At 42.1% G+C, this 22428-nt stretch overlaps 1 protein-coding gene across 1 annotated transcript in view; it reads left to right on the top strand.

Annotated features, from left to right (window-relative positions):
• TNFSF13B (TNF superfamily member 13b) overlaps nt 1-22428 on the top strand; it is a 173657-nt gene that overhangs the window by 141427 nt on the left and 9802 nt on the right. Inside the window, 2 exon segments of the mRNA XM_077297025.1 lie at nt 16081-16193; nt 20817-20967. Of these exon segments, the coding sequence (XP_077153140.1) occupies nt 16081-16193; nt 20817-20967 (264 nt within the window).

Below are 22428 nucleotides of genomic sequence, written 5' to 3'. Positions count from 1 at the left end.
TACCTTCTAATGCTGTGCATGTCTTATTATACATAGGTGCTCTTGGAGCCACTATGTCTAAATAGAGAGGGGAGTTAATGCTAGTGGCCACTAGTAACCATGTGGGAAATACATACCTCCCTTTGACATTATAGGTGGGACTCCTTTTGTACCCTCAGGTGGAGACTGTGCAATAGCGATATTACTATTTACTTATGTGTTTGCCCCATACATCCTGGTGTTGTACCTGGCTCCTATTTTAGCTTGGACTATTTGTCACTTACCTGTTACACTTTTGTACTTTTGTATCTATTTAATTGCTCTGTGACATTATGGGCTATTTGTTGTGCTCTTTCAAGCCCTATTTTTTAACATATTTTGTGTGATTTATCTATTTAATAAAAGGCGTTTAAATATACTCCTATTATTCAGCATGACTCTTTTTCTCCTGTTGGATAATATATAGCTTCAGCTTCTTTTTGGGTAATTAAAAAATGGAATGTAATGTACGAAAATACACCAGCGCTGCCTGGCTAGAATCACTGAGCTGCAGGAACCAAGACAGCAAGGGGCTGATACTGTCAGTGGGGAAATGCAATAAATAAAAACAAATGGATCCGCGCTAAAGTGATAAACAAATAATCAAGGATATAGATGATATTATATAATATAGTCCCTAAAAAATACTAGGCTGTGTACCTATCCAATGTATAGATGAAAAACGAGACCACAAGGGTGTGGATGTAAGGCCCCCCAACACCACACACAAACCGCTATAGGGCAACCTAGATGCGATACAGAATTGGACCTGAAACAAAGCTGGAAATGTGCCCAGAAAATCTGTACCGATGACACTGCAGACTCACCGTGATGTAGTGGCAACTCAGTGTAGAGTGAAGGATGCGGTCCAGATTGGGTGGCGGGATGGGTCCGGTAGGTGTGCAGGCAGGCGGGCAGGCGAGCAGGAAAGGAAACCGCAGAGTTGCATGTACTGCGGAGGCTACGTAGAGCCAGGGACAGCTCGGGCCGGTAGCGTCCCTGGATACGAGCGCGAAAGAACAGGGGGGGAGGAGCTCGCTGGCACAGGGCTCAGCGTGTGACGTCACTGAGCTGGAGAAAGGTACGGGGAACCACAGGGACCAAACGACCAACGCGTTTCGAAGGGACAACTTCCTTCTTCATCAGGGTTACCTGTCCCTGAAAAGTGCCCCGATATATAACCTCCCGAACTGTCAATCACAATACAATACAAAACAAAGCCCGCCCGCATAGCCTGTAGCTGGGAAGATACCATGTGAGGAAAACCAGCCCCAGAGTACTAAGTATGGCCAAAAAGCAGCCATATATAAAAGAGGGGATATATATCTCTCATATGAGTACACAGAGATTACGAGATGTATGGCGAGAATCTAACTGGGTTTGATTTATTGATATAATTGTTGGAATGGATGGAACTCCTGCAGTGAACCAAACAGAAAATATAAAAATTAACTTTTAATACATGTTTAGTTAAAATTGATGGTAAAAACGGCAATAGGTAAACGCTAATAAAATCAAAATGATAATAATAAAATAAATAGATGAATAATAAATAAATACATAAAAGAAGGGCAAGTGGGATCCCTGCCTTTCGGGATAGAATTGAATAAAACAAAGGAATATCCGGGGTATTATTGAACTATCCCAAGAATAATAAAAGAGGAAAAGGGATTGGGATAGGGGAAGGGAAGTATTAAAAGGCGAATATTTCAAGTCCATGGTTAAGACCTTTGGGGGCCAGACTGTTGAGGGAGAAAATCCACTGGGATTCGGCCCTTGACATAGCTTTTATTAAGTTGCCCCCTCTTAAGTTAGGTTTCACCTTTTGGATACCCCAAAAAGCAATGCCCCTGGTGGATTTGTCATGTTTCTCACTAAAATGACGAGAAAGTGGGTGGCCCATGAACCCCTTCTGGATGTTCATAAAGTGTTCTTTAACCCGGACCATCATGGGCCTCTTAGTGCGACCCACATAAAGTTTTTTGCATGGGCACTCGATGGCATATATAACTCTGGAGGTAGAGCACGTGATGTTGTCCCTGATATAATATACGTTATTATCATCCAAATCAGTGAAAGTGGAACGGCGTGTTTTTGGAAAGGATGCATGCCGGCACCCATAGCAAAATCCACAGGGTATGAATCCTATCTTACTGTTGGCAGTAACCTTCATTGCTGGTTGGTGCTTGCATGCCTGTTTCGTGGTAGGGGCTATAATGCTGCCCAGAGATTTAGCCTTTTTAAATATAAATCTCGGTACAGGTGGCAAAAGTTCACCTATAACCTTATCCCCTTGAAGTACAGACCAGTGTTTATGGATAATGGACCTGAATTTGGTATGCCCAGCATGGAATTGGGTGATGAATGGCAATTGACGGATTTGATCCTGGATGTTAATAGGTTGATTGGGGAGTTTTTCTCTGTACAACAGAGCATCCCTAGGTGTCTCCATAATGTTCTGTTTGGCCTGTTCCAATAGTGCATTAGGGTAACCCTTATCCAGAAATTGCTGAGTGAGAAAATCAGAATCCTTGCTGTAGTCCTCCAAGGTGGTACAATTGCGCCTGATTCTTGTGTACTGGCCTTTGGGGATATTTGCGAGCCAAACTGGAAGATGGCAGCTGGTCATCCCAATAAAACTGTTGGAGTCCACCTCTTTGCGGTAACACTTCGTAAATATCTGGTCACTCTTTATATAAATATTGAGGTCCAGGAAGTTGATGCTTGTATTGCTGATTGTGGGTGTGAACTCCAACCCAAAGGTGTTATTGTTTAAACTTGATATGAACGAATCCAGCTCGACCTTGGGGCCATTCCAGACAAAAAGCACGTCGTCAATGAAGCGACGCCAAAGAACCAGGCCAGCGCGGAGGTTGCCAGATGGAAAAATGCATGACTCCTCCCACTTGGCTACAAACAGATTGGCATATGCGGGGGCAAACCGTGTGCCCATGGCAGTGCCACAGGTTTGCAGGAAGAAGTCATCTTCATACCAAAAGTAGTTATGCTGTAAAATAAATCGAATACAGTCCTCAATGAAGGTGACCTGGGTGTTCGGGTATATACCCAGGGTTTGAAGATACTGGCCTGCAATTTGGCAACCCATATTTTGATCAATCACCGTGTACAGTGATTTAATGTCGAGGGTGCCTAGGAAGTAGTTCGACTCCCATTTGACTTTTTCCAAGATGCGAAGGACATGACCCGTGTCCTTGAGGTAGGCTGGTATGAGTTGCATGCACTTCTGTAAGTGCATGTCCACATACCGAGACAGATTCGATGTCAGACTGTTGATGCCTGAGATAATGGGCCTACCCGGAGGACGTGTCATACTTTTATGCATCTTCGGGATATGATAGAAGATAGCCAGACTAGGGTCTTTATTAAGTACAAAATTGAATTCCTTCTTGTTCAATATACCCAAGGATTGGCCTTTAAGGCACAAGGCTTTAAGTTTGTTGCTAAACCGAGATGTAGGGTCACTACTGAGTTTCTTGTAGGTAGTTGTGTCGCTGAGCAGTCGAATTGATTCCTCATGATACGAAGCTTGATCCAGGATGACGATCCCTCCTCCCATGTCCGCAGGGCGAATAATGATGTTATTATTATTCTGAATGTCTTTGATTGCTTTTTTCTCAGCAATAGTTAGATTACAAGGGGTAAATCTGGACTTGGTTCTTTTTAGTTTCCTGATGTCATTTGTAACCAGTTTGTCAAAGGTTAGGAATGCCTCCGAATGTTCGTGTATGGGATTAAATGAGGATGGGTTAGCCAATGTAGTATGAATATAGGTATCCGAGTTCGGACTGGTGTTTCCTATGGATAATTTGTCTTTTTTGAGGAAAAATTTCTTCAACGCTAAATTCCTTAAAATTTTTTTCATACTTATATATAAAGAAAATGGTTTACCCATGGAGGTGGGTGCATACTTTAACTAATAATGAGATATCCCTTCTACAAAAAGGGTTGAAGTATGCACCCACCTCCATGGGTAAACCATTTTCTTTATATATAAGTATGAAAAAAATTTTAAGGAATTTAGCGTTGAAGAAATTTTTCCTCAAAAAAGACAAATTATCCATAGGAAACACCAGTCCGAACTCGGATACCTATATTCATACTACATTGGCTAACCCATCCTCATTTAATCCCATACACGAACATTCGGAGGCATTCCTAACCTTTGACAAACTGGTTACAAATGACATCAGGAAACTAAAAAGAACCAAGTCCAGATTTACCCCTTGTAATCTAACTATTGCTGAGAAAAAAGCAATCAAAGACATTCAGAATAATAATAACATCATTATTCGCCCTGCGGACAAGGGAGGATGGATCGTCATCCTGGATCAAGCTTCGTATCATGAGGAATCAATTCGACTGCTCAGCGACACAACTACCTACAAGAAACTCAGTAGTGACCCTACATCTCGGTTTAGCAACAAACTTAAAGCCTTGTGCCTTAAAGGCCAATCCTTGGGTATATTGAACAAGAAGGAATTCAATTTTGTACTTAATAAAGACCCTAGTCTGGCTATCTTCTATCATATCCCGAAGATGCATAAAAGTATGACACGTCCTCCGGGTAGGCCCATTATCTCAGGCATCAACAGTCTGACATCGAATCTGTCTCGGTATGTGGACATGCACTTACAGAAGTGCATGCAACTCATACCAGCCTACCTCAAGGACACGGGTCATGTCCTTCGCATCTTGGAAAAAGTCAAATGGGAGTCGAACTACTTCCTAGGCACCCTCGACATTAAATCACTGTACACGGTGATTGATCAAAATATGGGTTGCCAAATTGCAGGCCAGTATCTTCAAACCCTGGATATATACCCGAACACCCAGGTCACCTTCATTGAGGACTGTATTCGATTTATTTTACAGCATAACTACTTTTGGTATGAAGATGACTTCTTCCTGCAAACCTGTGGCACTGCCATGGGCACACGGTTTGCCCCCGCATATGCCAATCTGTTTGTAGCCAAGTGGGAGGAGTCATGCATTTTTCCATCTGGCAACCTCCGCGCTGGCCTGGTTCTTTGGCGTCGCTTCATTGACGACGTGCTTTTTGTCTGGAATGGCCCCAAGGTCGAGCTGGATTCGTTCATATCAAGTTTAAACAATAACACCTTTGGGTTGGAGTTCACACCCACAATCAGCAGTACAAGCATCAACTTCCTGGACCTCAATATTTATATAAAGAGTGACCAGATATTTACGAAGTGTTACCGCAAAGAGGTGGACTCCAACAGTTTTATTGGGATGACCAGCTGCCATCTTCCAGTTTGGCTCGCAAATATCCCCAAAGGCCAATACACAAGAATCAGGCGCAATTGTACCACCTTGGAGGACTACAGCAAGGATTCTGATTTTCTCACTCAGCAATTTCTGGATAAGGGTTACCCTAATGCACTATTGGAACAGGCCAAACAGAACATTATGGAGACACCTAGGGATGCTCTGTTGTACAGAGAAAAACTCCCCAATCAACCTATTAACATCCAGGATCAAATCCGTCAATTGCCATTCATCACCCAATTCCATGCTGGGCATACCAAATTCAGGTCCATTATCCATAAACACTGGTCTGTACTTCAAGGGGATAAGGTTATAGGTGAACTTTTGCCACCTGTACCGAGATTTATATTTAAAAAGGCTAAATCTCTGGGCAGCATTATAGCCCCTACCACGAAACAGGCATGCAAGCACCAACCAGCAATGAAGGTTACTGCCAACAGTAAGATAGGATTCATACCCTGTGGATTTTGCTATGGGTGCCGGCATGCATCCTTTCCAAAAACACGCCGTTCCACTTTCACTGATTTGGACGATAATAACGTATATTATATCAGGGACAACATCACGTGCTCTACCTCCAGAGTTATATATGCCATCGAGTGCCCATGCAAAAAACTTTATGTGGGTCGCACTAAGAGGCCCATGATGGTCCGGGTTAAAGAACACTTTATGAACATCCAGAAGGGGTTCATGGGCCACCCACTTTCTCGTCATTTTAGTGAGAAACATGACAAATCCACCAGGGGCATTGCTTTTTGGGGTATCCAAAAGGTGAAACCTAACTTAAGAGGGGGCAACTTAATAAAAGCTATGTCAAGGGCCGAATCCCAGTGGATTTTCTCCCTCAACAGTCTGGCCCCCAAAGGTCTTAACCATGGACTTGAAATATTCGCCTTTTAATACTTCCCTTCCCCTATCCCAATCCCTTTTCCTCTTTTATTATTCTTGGGATAGTTCAATAATACCCCGGATATTCCTTTGTTTTATTCAATTCTATCCCGAAAGGCAGGGATCCCACTTGCCCTTCTTTTATGTATTTATTTATTATTCATCTATTTATTTTATTATTATCATTTTGATTTTATTAGCGTTTACCTATTGCCGTTTTTACCATCAATTTTAACTAAACATGTATTAAAAGTTAATTTTTATATTTTCTGTTTGGTTCACTGCAGGAGTTCCATCCATTCCAACAATTATATCAATAAATCAAACCCAGTTAGATTCTCGCCATACATCTCGTAATCTCTGTGTACTCATATGAGAGATATATATCCCCTCTTTTATATATGGCTGCTTTTTGGCCATACTTAGTACTCTGGGGCCGGTTTTCCTCACATGGTATCTTCCCAGCTACAGGCTATGCGGGCGGGCTTTGTTTTGTATTGTATTGTGATTGACAGTTCGGGAGGTTATATATCGGGGCACTTTTCAGGGACAGGTAACCCTGATGAAGAAGGAAGTTGTCCCTTCGAAACGCGTTGGTCGTTTGGTCCCTGTGGTTCCCCGTACCTTTCTCCAGCTCAGTGACGTCACACGCTGAGCCCTGTGCCAGCGAGCTCCTCCCCCCCTGTTCTTTCGCACTCGTATCCAGGGACGCTACCGGCCCGAGCTGTCCCTGGCTCTACGTAGCCTCCGCAGTACATGCAACTCTGCGGTTTCCTTTCCTGCTCGCCTGCCTGCACACCTACCGGACGCATCCCGCCACCCAATCCGGACCGCATCCTTCACTCTACACTGAGTTGCCACTACATCACGGTGAGTCTGCAGTGTCATCGGTACAGATTTTCTGGGCACATTTCCAGCTTTGTTTCAGGTCCAATTCTGTATCGCATCTAGGTTGCCCTATAGCGGTTTGTGTGTGTTGTTGGGGGGCCTTACATCCACACCCTTGTGGTCTCGTTTTTCATCTATACATTGGATAGGTACACAGCCTAGTATTTTTTAGGGACTATATTATATAATATCATCTATATCCTTGATTATTTGTTTATCACTTTAGCGCGGATCCATTTGTTTTTATTTAAAAAATGGAATGTACTTTGATCCATCAAGTATTATGTGATTTGTGTTATATAACACTCCAAAAAATCATTAAAACATTTCCCTGGGTTAAACTTCTTACCTTTATACTATTCTGTGTTCTGGATGAATTTTGTTTATATTTAACACTCTAAAAAAGCATTTAAAACATTTTCAGGGTTAAATTTGGCACCCATACAGTATTGCGTGGTCTGATGAACATTTCCTGTGATTTAAAAAACATTAAAAAAAGCATAAAAAAAATTAAATTTCTCAGCTATACAGTTTTGTGTGTTCTGTGGTACATTTCTATGATATCTATCACTCCAAAAAATCATAAAAAAATTAGCTGCATTACATTTCTCACCCTTACACTATTCCGTAGTCTGCGGTAAATTTCTGTGATATTATCTAACAGTACAAAAAAAAGTTAAAAATATTAGCTGGATTACATTTCTTATGATATACTATTCTGTGGTCTAGATTAAATTTCTGTGATATTATCTAATTCTTCAAAAAAGCATTAAAATAATTGGCAGGATTACAGTTCTCATCCATACACTATTCTGTGGCCTTATGTACATTTCCTGTGATCTATAAAACTGATAAAAACATTAAAATGTTTTGTAGGGTTACATTTCTCAGCCATACAGTATAACATGGTCTGTGGTACATTTCTGCAATTCATAACACAACAAAAAAGTGTTAACATTTTTTACTGTATTCAACTAGTCATCTATACATTGTAACCTGCTTAGTGGGCGACAAAGATGGCAGAAGCATGTGAGAAACCTGAGAGTGAGAGGAAGAATATTGGTGCCAGAGGAAGCTGGCACAAAAGCATAGGTGGCAGGATCCTGTGCTCCTGATCTGCCCAATATCCTGGACCAGGCCCGAACCCAGGCCACATCCTTTACCGCTGTGGTTCTTGTGGACAGCGGACGTGAGAGCCAGGATTAAAGAATTGGTGAGCGGACTGTAGGGCCTAGGCTGATTGGAAAAGACAAGAAGGTGAGCCAGAACCAGGTCTGGACAAATGTTATCAAGCACATTAGCTGTAAGGTTCCCAGAGTTGGCATCCCATGGGATGTTAGTTACTTACGACTGTCAGCAGAGAAGTGAGTCCATTGTAGAATTTGTGACCCGTCATCACAACTCATTCAACAGTCAGGCAGTAGAGATGGAACACTGCCTCGGAGGCTGCAAGAGCTCATGGATGGAACTAGGGTCACGGTCCTCAAAATGGAGGGACATCATCGCTGGTCTGCAGTGGGTGTGATCCCAGAAGGAAGTTAGCATAATGAACCCTACTTGAGGAATGATTGGGCCTGGAAGAGGCTCCTTAAGGCAGCTCAATACAAGGCTACTACCACCCCAGATCGTACTGTCCTTGGGGTTCCCCACCTCTTATGCGTGAGCAGCTGATGGTGCAAGTTACACAGGGGGCTGTTGCCCATTTCCATATGTCGGGGGCTCTGGCACTACCTGAAGCTGGGTCACTTACAGCCCTGGCACCTGTAAATTGTGCTCCAGTAAGTAGGTGGAGGAGGCCCCCCAGTCTCAAGAAGAAGGAAAAGAAGCGGACACCTAAAGAGAATTACTGTATTACCCTGCTTATAATTTTTTCCTTGCTTTGTATTTTGTGCAAAGCCTTTTATGAGTGTAGGAGTACATCAACTACACTTTTAATATATTGGAATGAGGCCTGATAGTTGTTGCCTTTCAGGGGTCTATGGATGAATCTCCTCATAATTTTTGTCTGGTTTTGCACTTTCTACAAAGTCTTTATGAGTGTATAAGTACATATAGTACACTTTCAAAATAATTACGTTCAACTTTTTTTTATTGCATTCAATGACTCATCTTTATGATGGTATGTAAAACTCAAAGTGTAGAAAAATATTTTTGGAATTAATTACTTATCCATAGAGTATTATGTAATTTCTATCCCATTTTTGGTGGTATATAACAATACAAAAAAGCGTTTAAAACTTTAGCTTTTTTGCTTACATTTCTTATCCATATGCTATTCCATGTTCTGGGGTACATTTTTGTGATTTATAACACTTTTTAAAAAAATGTACACATTTTGCTGGGTTATATTTCTCAGTCATACAGTATTTCATGTTCTTGGGTACATTTACTTGGTATATAAGATTCAAAAAACTTGTTTACAAATTTATCGGTATTAAATTGCTCACCCATGGGGTATTATGTCTGCTTGGGTACATTTTGTTGCTATCTAAGCCTCTAAAAATGTTTTAAAAAGTGTATCAATATTATATTGCCCATCCATACAGTATTACATGTTCTTGGATAGATTTCCTTGGTATATAACCCTCAAATAACTTGTTAAAAAATTCATTGTTTAATATATTGCTCTTCCATAGAAGAATTAAAAAAATGATTTCAAAATTTTATATTTATTATATTGCTCACCCATAGACTATTCCATGGTCTGGAGTACATGTTGGTATATAACCCTCAGAAAACTTGTTAAAAAATGTATAGGTATTATATTGCTCCTTCATAGGATATTACATCTTCTTGGTAAGATTTCAGTGGTATATAAGTCTCAAAAAACTTGTTAAAAAATTGATCGGTATAACATATTGCTCATCCTTAGACTTTTGCATACTCTTGGGAAGATTTTGTTGCCTTTTTCTGAGCGGATTTGTGACAAAACTTGAAGCAAAGCCCGATATGAGCAAAGTGAATGAGAAACTTAAAGTGTCTTGTACACATTAAGTAGTTTTGACTTGCAGTTTTTGGTGCAGAAAATAATCTGCAGCATGTCAATTCTCTGTACATTTTGCCCTTCGTTTTTCAGCATAGACTTCACTCAAATCAATCAAAAATGCACTTTTTGCCGCTGTGTTTTTCCTGCCAAGGGATGCAGAAATTGTGCAGAAATGTTACTCAGCGTGTGCACATACCCTTATCGGTATTATATTGCTCACCCATAGTCTCTTCCGTGGACTGGAGTACATTTCCTTGGTATATAACCCACAAAAGAGCATAGCCTGAGTCTAGGAGTACCAATACATAACAATTTGGATGGAATGTGTATGAGGCCCTCTTTTATGTCTAATACCAGTGTATCTGAGTCCCTAATTTTTGGCAGTTCTTGCTTCCTTCATAAATTAAACTGAAATTTCCTATTTTTTAATAAAAAAAAAATCAATTTAGGTTTACTTAAATTATATTTTTTAAAATCCTTTTTACATTTCCTTATATACAAGTCATTTTACAGGAACAAGTGTTTCTTAACATTTTTTCCTGTAACATGCCAATTCTCATTGGTTTGGAATGTTTTATTGTCACCCCTTAAAGTGGAGTACAAGTTTGACACCATTGTTCTCAGAAGCGATGCTTCCAAAGGCCTTCCCCATGCTGTTCTCCTTCCATTCAGCACATTTCCCATCCAGAAAAAAGCTCAGGTTTCCCATTGACTCCCATTATACTCGTTACTTGAAATGAGCATGTGAGTATTAAGAATTGCTAGGTTTGAGCAATGAGCACCCAAGCATTTTAGTTCTCACTCATCTCTAGTCTTCTGCCTTCGACACAGTCGACCATACCCTCCTACTACAGATCCTTTCTTCCCTCGGTTTGGAAGACCTTGACCTCTCCATAATCTCCTCATATCTCTCAAACCACACATTTAGCATCTCCCCCACTACCTTTTCATCCCATCCTCTCTCTGTCAAAGTCTCTTAAGGCTCTGTCTTGGGACCCCTATTCTTCTCCATCTATACCTTTGGACTGAAGACACAACCTTTCTGGCCCAGATGTCACCTCTGTGCTGTCCAGAATCCCAGAGTATCTATCCGCCATATCCTCCTACTTCTCTCACTTGCAAAAGCTCAACATAGACAAAACTGAGCTCATCATCTTTCCACCATCTCACCTATCTTTTCTACCTCTATCTATCATAATAAATTACATCACGCTTTCCCCTATACCTGAAGTCTGCTGGCTCAGGGTAACCTTTGACTCTGCTTTGTCCTTCAAACCACACGGTAAAACCCTCGTCACCTCCTGCCACCTCCAACTCAAAAATATTTCCACAATCCGTCCCTTTCTCAACCGCCAGTCAAAGAATAAAATCATTGAATCACTTATATTACACGAAGAACAGCATAAAAAATAAATAAACCAATTCTTGACCTGCTGTTGATTTTTTCATTCTGCCTTCCAAATATCGCAGTAAGGTTCGGCTCACATTTATTCTGCGATCTGCGCTGAATGCTTACATTGGGGTTTCCATGTAAATCTGTAAAATATGTGATTCAGGCGGAACCCCTGACAGAAGATTCCTTATGATGAGGCAGATTGAGTCACTGTGGACGCCGTATGGCCGGTGATCCGGTGGTGTCCATCTTTTTAGGCTTGCATAAAAGTACGTCCCGCCATAGTTTTGTGAACTTCTGAAAAGACGGATAACACTGAACAGAGGCCAGACGGAGTCCAGAGTTAGGCTAAGTGCACACATTGCAGAATTGCCGTGGAAATTTCCACGGCAATTCCACAACTCCTGCAGCGGGTATATCGCATGCGGAATTGGCATGCATATTCCCGCTAAACACTAGCGTTTTGCAAGCATAATTAGCGAAAACTGATTGACAGGTTGGCACAATTGTCAAACATAGTGTTTGACAAGTGTGACCAACTTTTTACTATTGATGCTGCTTATGCAGCATCAATAGTAGAAAGATATAATGCTAAAAATAAAAAAAAAAATAAAAAATCGTGATATTCTTACCTTCCGGCGTCCCCCCCCCAGGCTTCCAGCTCCTCGCGATGCTCCCGTTCCCAGTAATGCCTCGCGGCAATGACCCCAGATGTCGTAGTGGTCTCGCGAGACCGCTACGTCATCACAGGTCATTGCCACAAGGCATTATTGGGAATGGGAGCATCGTGAGGAGCGGAAAGACTGCCGGGGACACCGGAAGGTGAGAATATCACAATTTTTATTTTAATTCTTTTTTTTTAACAATTATATGGTTCCCAGGGCCTGGATGAGAGTCTCCTCTCCTCCACCCTGGGTACCAAACGCGCATGATCCACTTACTTCCCGCATAGTGGGCATAGCCCCATGTGGAAAGTAAGCGGATCAATGCATTCCTATGTGTGCAGAATCACCGCGATTCCGCACAAAGAATGAACATGCTGTGTTTTTTTTCGAAATGCGATTTCCCCTTGGAAAAAACGCAACATGTGCACAAAAATTGTGGATTGCATTCTAATAATAGGATGCTTAATGTATGCATTTCTTTTGCGGTTTTATTGCGCTTTTATAGCGAAAAACCATGAAAAATCCTGAACGTGTGCACACAGCCTTACTCTGCTGCCTCATTATCGTGAATAGATCTCTTGCAGATTTAAGATGGAAACCCAAAAGTAAGTGCTCAGCGTAGAGCACAGCATAAATGTGATCTAAATGTTATGTAAAATGTTCCAAACAAAAGCTTCAAATCAATCCACAAAAAAAGTCCCTACTGAGATCCATCATCTGTTATGAGAAACATTGGGGTCTTGCACATTACTAATAGTACAAAGGCTCTGGAAAAGCAAAATGGCTTTTCAACCCCCAAAATCAGATCTCCACTCTGCACTGACGAGGGCAGTACCCTGAAACAGTGTGTGCAAATTGAGATTCTGGTTTGGCTTTTATCCTAAGTTATGTGACAAGGCTCGTTAAAGGGTCGACATTGACTGTTAGTATTGCTACTTCCAATAGGTGGCACTAGAGTTCTAGTCCTCTTCCTCTCTGAAGAGACAATTTGCAACCCCCAAAAGAAATTCAGAAAATTCTGTGCTCAAAAATCCAAATGCCCCCCCTCCATTTTGAGCCCCACAGTGTGCCTAATCCACATTTAGCATTCATGTCACAACAACTGGGAACTTCAGCATACTGGTCACTGCAACGTACTGGGCACTACAATAGCAATTTGCAATTTTCACTTAGCAACATCCACTGCTACTTGTTTCTGGAAAACACCAATGGAGTCAAAATCATCACTACATCTGTAGATAAAAAGAACATTTTTACGGACAAAATGTGATTTTTTTATTTTCACAGCTCAATATTATAAACTTCTTTGAAGTGCCTGGGGGTTCAAGGTGCTCATCACACATCTAGATACATTCCTTGAGGGGTCTAGTTTATGAGTTCACTTGTGGGAGGTTTCCACTGTTACGATCTGGGGTTCTACAAATGCAAGATGGCATCTGCTAATGATTCCAGCCAATTTTGAGCTCAAAAAGTCAAATGGTGCTCCTTTCCTTCCGAACACTGCTGTGCGTCCAAACAGTAGCTTTCCCTCACATATGGGGTATCTGTGTGCTCAGGAGAAATTTCAGAACAAATTGTGGGGTCCATTTTCTCCTGTTACCCATGTGAAAATAAACAAATTTAGGCCTAAATTATTTTTTTTGTGAAAAAAAAAGTTACCGTACATACTCGAGTATAAGCCAACCCGAGTATAAGCCGACCCCCTAATTTTGCCACAAAAAACTGGGAAAACTTATTGACTCGAGTATAAGCCTAGAGTGGAAAATGCAGCAGCTACCGGTGAATTTCAAAAATAAAAATAGATGCTCCATACCGTTCATTATGGCCCCATAGATGCTCCATATAAAGCTGTGCCACATATAATGCTCTGCACCGTTCATTATGGCCCCATAGATGCTCCACATAAAGCTGTGCCATATATAATGCTCTGCACCGTTCATTATGGCCCCATAGATGCTCCACATAAAGCTGTGCCATATATAATGCTCTGCACCGTTCAGTATGGCCCCATAGATGCTCCACATAAAGCTGTGCCATATATAATGCTCAGCACCATTCATTGTTGCCCCATAGATGCTCCATATAAAGCTGTGCCACATATAATGCTCTGCACCATTCACTATGGCCCCATAGATGCTCCATATAAAGCTGTGCCATATATAATGCTCTGCACCGTTCATTATGGCCCCATAGATGCTCCATATAAAGCTGTGCCATATATAATGCTCTGCACCGTTCATTGTTGCCCCATAGATGTGCCATAGAAAGCTGTGCCCCATATACAATGCTCTGCACCATTCATTATTGCCCCATAGATGTGCCATAGAAAGCTGTGCCCCATATACAATGCTCTGCACCATTCATTATTGCCCCATAGATGTGCCAAAGAAAGCTGTGCCCCATATACAATGCCCTGCACCGTTCATTATTGCCCTATAGATGTGCCATAGAAAGCTGTGCCCCATATACAATGCTCTGCACCGTTCATTATTGCCCCATAGATGTGCCATAGAAAGCAGTGCCACATATGCAATGCTCTGCACCGTTCATTGTTGCCCCATAGATGTGCCATAGAAAGCTGTGCCCCATATACAATGCTCTGCACCGTTCATTGTTGCCCCATAGATCTGCCATAGAAAGCTGTGCCCCATATACAATGCTCTGCACCGTTCATTATTGCCCCATAGATGTGCCATAGAAAGTTGTGCCCCATCTATAATGCTGCTGCTGCAATAAAAAAAAAAAATGACATACCTCTCTTGCTTGCAGCTCCTCAGCGTCCCGTCTCGGCGTCTCTCCGCACTGACTGTTCAGGCAGAGGGCGGCTCGCACACTAGTACGTCATCGCGCCCTCTGACCTGAACAGTCAGAGCAAGAGGACGGGAAGACGGAGCCGCGTCCAGCGTGTGGAACGGGGACAGGTAACTATGTAATACTCACCTGCTCCGGGCGTCCCTGGCTCCTTATCCCGGACAGATGGTCTCCGGGTGCCGCAGCCTCTTCCTCTGTCAGCGGTCACCGTTACCGCTGATTAGAGGAATGAATATGCGGCTCTGCCCCTATGGGAGTGGAGTCCATATTCATAACTTTAATGAGCGGTCCCACGTGACCGCTGAACAGGGGAAGAGCTGCGGCACCGGAGACCGTGGGACGGGCAGGGGGAGTGCCAGGAGCGCCAGGACTAGGTGAGTATGCAACAGTCCTCTCTCCCCCTCACCCGCCGACCCCACCGCCGATCATGACTCGAGTATAAGCCGAGAGGGGCACTTTCAGACCAAAAATTTGGGCTGAAAATCTCGGCTTATACTCGAGTATATACGGTAAATGTTTTTTCCTTCCACTTTCCATTAATTCCTGTGAAGCACCTTCTAGAATGTTGTTTTGAGCACATTGCTGGTGCAGTTTTTAGGATGTTGTCACTTTTTGGGTATTTTTTATCATATGGGGCCCTTAAAGTCACTTCAAATGTGAAGTTCCTAAACATTTTTAGTAAATTTTTTTGTAAAAATGAGAACTTGCTGGTCAACTGTTAACCTTTACAACTTCCGAACAAAAAATAATTTTCCAAAATTGTGCTGGTGTAAAGTAGACATGTGGGAAATGCTATTTATTAACTATTTAACAGAATTGTAAAATTTGGCCTGATCATAAAGGTGAAAAAGGCTTGGGGGGGAGAGAATAAAGGGGTTAAGTTGTGTAATTTCTCTTTAAAAAGTGACAAAAGAGCTTTAGTCAATGGACATTAACTGGTGTTTATATTTTCATTGATATTGAAATTATATTTATTACATTATCTCATTTAATAATGTGTTGAGTGGTCTATCTTGGACAGGTAGGAAGATACATTTCAATGTGAAAAAAATACACAGAGCACTGCCCTAAACCTTAGTAAATGAAGCACATACATCACATGGTGTTTTTTCATTACATTTTAGGTGACAATACTTTAATACCTTGGATTCTTAGTTTTAAGCTGGGAACTGCTATTGAAGAAAGCCAAACTAAAATGTTAATAAAAGAAAGTGGAATATTTTTCATATATGGCCAGGTAATGTGTTCTGTGTCTGAGTTTTTATGTTATTTTATTATTTACCTTAACATTAAATGAACTATCTCTTCAGACATAACCTTTAGAAAAATCTGGTATTAGATGGCTTGAGTCAGTCAGAATAGCTTTCCTTTTGATCTCAGAAATGGTGAGCTATGCTCAGAGCCCTATTTAGAGTTTATGCTGCTCTAGGTACTTTTAGTGCTGCCTCCCCCATTGGTGAGTATGACTAATGCAGACATTGTTGGCAGTGACAGGCTACTTTTACATCAGCGATTTTTGCCATTCGCAGCAGATCCGGCAGCCTACACAAGGGGTCAGCATAGGCATTTTCCTTTTAATGGGAGCAAACCTTGGGAATGAGAAGAGGTTGTCCAAATAGCAATAGCAATTAACAGTAAATAACTATAATATTAATATACAACAAGAACTAGTGCAATTGTAAACTTTCTTTTTAACCTTGCTTATCTTCAAAAACGTGGTGAAAATAAATAATCAAAATTAACAATAATATAGAGCAACGACGACATATTACCACCACATAGTGATGGAATATACCACATACAAGGAACAAATACCTCCATACCGTGACCAGATCACATGATACCATCACATAGTGACCAGATAATAACACATACAGGGAGAAATACCGCCACACCATAACCAGATGACATACTACCACCACATAGTGACCGAATACTACAATACCGATCATTAATAAAAAAAACACAACACTAATGCCATTATACACAGCTCTGTATATAATTCAGTGTACAGATAATACAGTGATCACTGGTGACATTATACACAGTAGATCTGTATATAGTGTCAGTGTACAGATAATACAGTGATCACTGGTGACATTATACACAGAAGCTCTGTATATAGTGTCAGTGTATAGGTATTACAGTGATCAGTGACATTATATACAGGAGCTCTGTATATAGTGTACAGTGAACAGGTAATAGAATTGTCATGGTCCAGTCCAGAGTTTATTTTAATCTTTCCTCTCTTGGGACTGGTCATGCAGGGGTTAATCTCCTCAGCCTCGTTCTTGAGCTAGTTGGGCTATTTCAGTCCCTCACAGCCTGCTAACCGGTGTTAGTGATAGTTCATGCTTCCCAGCTTGAGCCCCTGACCTGTATTCTGATTTTGGTGATCCTTCTGTCTCTGACTGCCTGTACCCGTGTATGACTCGATCTGATCTCTGGACTTCGCCTCTTGTTTTCCGTCTCTGACACCACGCTCCCCTCCTGGTTCTGACTTTGGCTTGTACCCCGACTTTGCCTTACGTCTCACATTTTGGTTACCACGCTCCCGGTAGGCTCTGATTTCCTGACTGCCCCTGTGTACAGTGTTGATATCTCTGTGACCTTGGCTTGTCTGACTTCTCTCATTACCTGTGACACCTGTGCCTGAGCTCTGTGTTACTACACTTAGTGTTTAACCTCTCTTCCCTCACCAGCTCCCCCTGGTGGAGGTTTCACTACAAGAGTGTATAGTGTCAGTGTTCAGGTAACACACTGACTCACCAGTGTCCCTAGCTGAAGTCCTTCATCTTTGCAGTTCTTTTTCATGCAGCGCAGGCTGCCATCATTTCTTGCAGCCAGGACTCATCTCTGCATAAAATAACACAGTTATCTAGAGCCCTGCGTCCAGAGCACATTCCTCACTTTTCCCTTTCTTCTACACTACACATCTGAATACAGACATGCACCCACCATTAAAATATAATTAGTTATTATTAATCCACCACTGCGCCCCCACCAACAATAAATAGCCATTTTCCTCATTTAATAAACATATACATTAATTAGCCCTTGTACCCTTTCCCCCGTTTCATTACCAGTCACTGCATCCTCAACACCCCCAACTATGTGCCTCCGGCTCCCCTGATTCATTATATTTACATGCCCCTTCTGCCCCAATTCATTGTCATGTCTTCTCTCTCTACCACCCCCTATCCTCTAATCATTATCAACTGCTCCCCCACATTCAATACATCATTTACTCCCACCACCCTTAACATTCATCATTATTTGCTCTCCCCTAGGTCCTCATTTGCTCTCCCCGTCCCCACCTTCAATTCAATTGCTGTCCCTCACGTCATCATTTACAGTCCCCCTCGCATCATCATTTGCTGTCCTCCTCCCCCTCACTTCATCATTTTCAGTCCCCTTCCCCCTCACTTCATCATTTGCAGTCTCCCTTCCCCCTCACATCATCATTTGCAGTCCCCCTTCCCCTTCAATTCATCATGTGCAGTCCCCTTCTGTTCATTTGCAGTCCCTTCCCCTCCCTCACATCATCATTTGCAGCCCCTCCATCATTTGCAGCCCCCACTCCATCATTTGCAAATTACAGCCCCCCTCGATCATTTGCAGGCCCCCTCCATCATCATTTGAAGCCCCCATCCATCATTTGCAGCGCCCTCCATCATTTGCAGATCCCCTCTTTCATAATGTGCATATCCCTTTTCATCATGTGCAGGCCCCCCCTTTCATCATGTGCAGATTCCCCCTTTCAGCATTTGCAGATCCCCCTTTCATCATGTGCAGATCCCCCTTTCATCATGTGCAGATCCCCCCTTTCATCATGTGCAGACCCACCTTTCATTATGTGCAGATCCCCCTTTCATCATGTGCAGATTCCCCCTTTCATCATATGCAGATCCCCATTTCATCATGTGCAGAACACCCCCTTTCATCATGTGCAGAACCCCCCTTTCATCATGTGCAGAACCCCCCTTTCATCATGTGCAGACCCCCTCCTTTCATCATGTGCAGACCCTCCTTCCATCATGTGCAGATCCCCACCTCATCCATTTAATTCATTTTAGAAAGAAAAGAAAACATTTTTCATACTTACCTCATAAGCTATCCCCAGCAGGCATAGCTCCTCTTCAGTGTACTCATACATTTCGGCTTGTACGTGATGATGTCATCGCATATGCGCCGACACCTGACCAGAAGTCCAGGGACGGTGGAGGGTGTCGGAGCTGCGCAGCTGTCAATGTAAGATGGCCGTGTGCAGCTCTCAGAAAGCTCCGGGTCCCGGGGATCCGAGACCCCCGCTGCAGCCCAGAAGACTGAGGTTAGGTGGGCAGGCCAATTCTGGACTCTAAAAAAAAAACCTTGCTCAGGTGCCGCCCCCCCACATCCTGGCACCCTACGCACATGCCCTCAAGTGCCTAGTGGCAACTACAGCCCTGGCTATGCTCTAAAACGGGATATGTGGAGGTATTGACTTTAAGATAACTCCTTTCAAGAGGTTGTCTACTACATTTTATAATGCCGCCACCAATTTAAACCTTGTAAAGAAGTATTTTTGTAAATACCTCTTGCTTCCATCTCTACCTGTGAGCAGCACTGTTGTTGAACACTCACTCTGCATCACGTGACCCCATCTGCAGCCGCCGCTGACATCCACTGATGTCACATCAAGTTCCGGATCTCCTGCATTCCTCTGGGTGTGACCCAGTTGCACGCACACCTTCTGTTTGTCTGGGCTTTGGGCACAGTTCCACCGCATGTCACAGCCTAGTATCCAGTGTGCACTCTTCATCTCTCCTCTGCGTTCATTAGCTGAAAGCATGCGCTGGGTACTGGGCTGTGACATGCGGTGAAACTTCACCCACAGCCCAGTCAATCATTAGGGGTGCATGCGGCTCGGTCTCGCTGGGTGATACAAGTGATTCTGGAACTTGACGTGTCATCAGCCGGGGTTACATGATGCTGAGTGAGCAGTCAGCGATAGCGCTGCTCACAGGCACAGATGGCAATAAGAGGTATTTACAAAAATACTTCTTTACAAGGTTTAAATTGATGAGGGAGTTACAGAATGTAGCGGACAATCTCCTTAACACCTTTCCACGATATGATATACTTTTACCTTAGTGTAGGGTAAAGATGAGTGAATAAATTTGAATGGAATTGGATTCTACTCAATCATTACAAAAATCTAAATTTGCCAAAATGGCTGCCATTTTTGTAAAGCAGAGAAGGCCTTGAAATTGAAAAAATAAAATAAAATAAACACATTATACTCACTTCTCTGCCCTCCATGTAACCTAAACAAGCCTTGCCACATCTTCAGATTACCCAGCACTTGCGCTGAATTTCATGGGCTTCTCAGGCACATTCGGGAATTCTGACTGTGGTGAGAACAGAAGAGTGTTTTATGGTAATAAGAAGAGCACAAGAGCTGCGTTTCGTTTGTCCTTGCTGTAATTAATAGTTGATGCTGTAATAAGGTTGCAAGTCCATTCCTCTGGTGTACCCCAAGACATGTTCCCCTATTGCATTGACAGAAACCCTGTGGTGACTTTATTTAAAGTAGGTCAGTAGATCTCTACGGGGGTGTATGTGTTTCCACAATGGAGATGACAAAATGTCATGCTATATCCATGTGAAGTCACAGTGAAAAAATAAAAACTGTTGTGAAATTTTACTAGACCTTTGAGAAGAGCAAGTGTGATTGGCAGAAATATAAATGACTGTAATATTCCAATGATATCATAATATAGTGAAAACTAAACAATGTAGTTGAAGCAGTTTGACTAATTTAACAATACATTTTCGGGAGTGTATAACTATTACTAAACAATCATTTTTTCTTTTTAAGGTTTGGTATAGGGATTATGTGTTTGCTATGGGTCATACAATCCTGAGGAAAAAGATATACATAGTGGGTGACGATCCACGTTTGGTAACTCTGTTTACATGCATACAAAACATGCCAGAGTCTAATCCAAACAATTCATGTTTCACGGGAGGTAAGTGATAAGTGCTGATAGAGCAACTATATATTTCCAGGTAAGCGCTGCACATTAATATCAATAACCTTGTGAAGTATGTGATGTTAAAGCAAATATGTCACCAGGCGTTTGCTAACTAATCTGAGAGCAGCATGATGTAGCGCCCGAGACCCTGATTCCAATTAATAAGCTGGTTTCTGTAGTTTTGATAAATCACTATTTTTCAGCAGGAGATGATCACATTCACGAGGGGACAAATAAGCCTGATGCCATGTAGTCCACCATAATTATGAGCTCTGCATAACTGCACCCCAAGCACTGATTGGCAGCTTTATGCCTATGTACATTGGACATGCAGGTGCTTCTCACAAAATTAGAATATCATCAAAAAGTTAATTTATTTCAGTTCTTCAATACAAAAAGTGAAACTCATATTATTAGTCATTAGAAACAGAGTGATCTATTCCAAGTGTTTATTTCTGATTATTATGGCTTACAGCCAATGAAAACCCAAATGTCATTATCTAAGTAAATTAGAATACTTTATAACATCAGCTTGAAAAATGATTTTAAAATCCGAAAAGTTGGCCTACTGAAATGTATGTTCAGTAAATGCACTCAATACTTGGTCTGGGCTCCTTTTGCATCAATTACTGCATCAATGCAGCGTGGCATAGAGGCGCTCAGTCTGTGGCACTGCTGATGTGTTATGGAAGCCCAGGTTGCTTTGCTAGCAGCCTTCAGCTCGCCTGCAATGTTGGGCCTGGTGTATCTCAGCTTCCTATTGACAATACCCCATATATTTTCTATGGGGTTAAGATCAGACAAGTTTGCTGCCAATCAAGCACAGTGAAACTGTTGTTTTTAAACCAGGTATTGGTACTTTTTTCAGTGTGGATAGGTGCCAAGTCCTGCTGGAGAATTAAATTTCTATCTCCGAAAAGCTTGTCGGTAGAGGGAAGCATGAAGTGGTCTAAAATTTCCTGGTAGACGGCTGCACTGACTTTTGTCTTGATAAAACACAGTGGACCTACACCAGCAGGTGACATGGCTCCCCAAACCATTATGGAAACTTCACAATAGACCTCAAGCAGCTTGGATTGTGTGCCTCTCCACTCTTCCTCCAGACTCTGGGACCTTGATTTCCAAATGAAATGCAAAATTTACTTTCATCTGAAAATAACACCTTGGACCACTGAACAACAGTCCAGTTCTTTTTCTCCTTGGCCCAGACTCTTCTGGTGTTGTCTCTTGTTCATGAGAGGCTTGACACAAGGAATGCGACACTTGTAGCCCATGTCCTGGATACGTCTGTGTGTGGTGGCTCTTGAAGCAATGACTCAAGCAGCAGTCCACTCCAAATTTTTGAATGACCTTTTCTTAACAATCCTTTCAAGTCTGCCGTTATCCTGGTTGCTCATCCACCTTTTTCTACCACACTTTTTCCTTCCACTCAACTTTCCATTAATATGCTTGGAT

The sequence above is a fragment of the Ranitomeya variabilis genome, chromosome 3 (assembly GCF_051348905.1).
Source record: "Ranitomeya variabilis isolate aRanVar5 chromosome 3, aRanVar5.hap1, whole genome shotgun sequence".
Taxonomy (NCBI): domain Eukaryota; kingdom Metazoa; phylum Chordata; class Amphibia; order Anura; family Dendrobatidae; genus Ranitomeya; species Ranitomeya variabilis.
The sequence above is the reverse complement of the archived record's forward strand: the minus strand, read 5'-3'. Positions and strand labels throughout refer to the sequence as shown.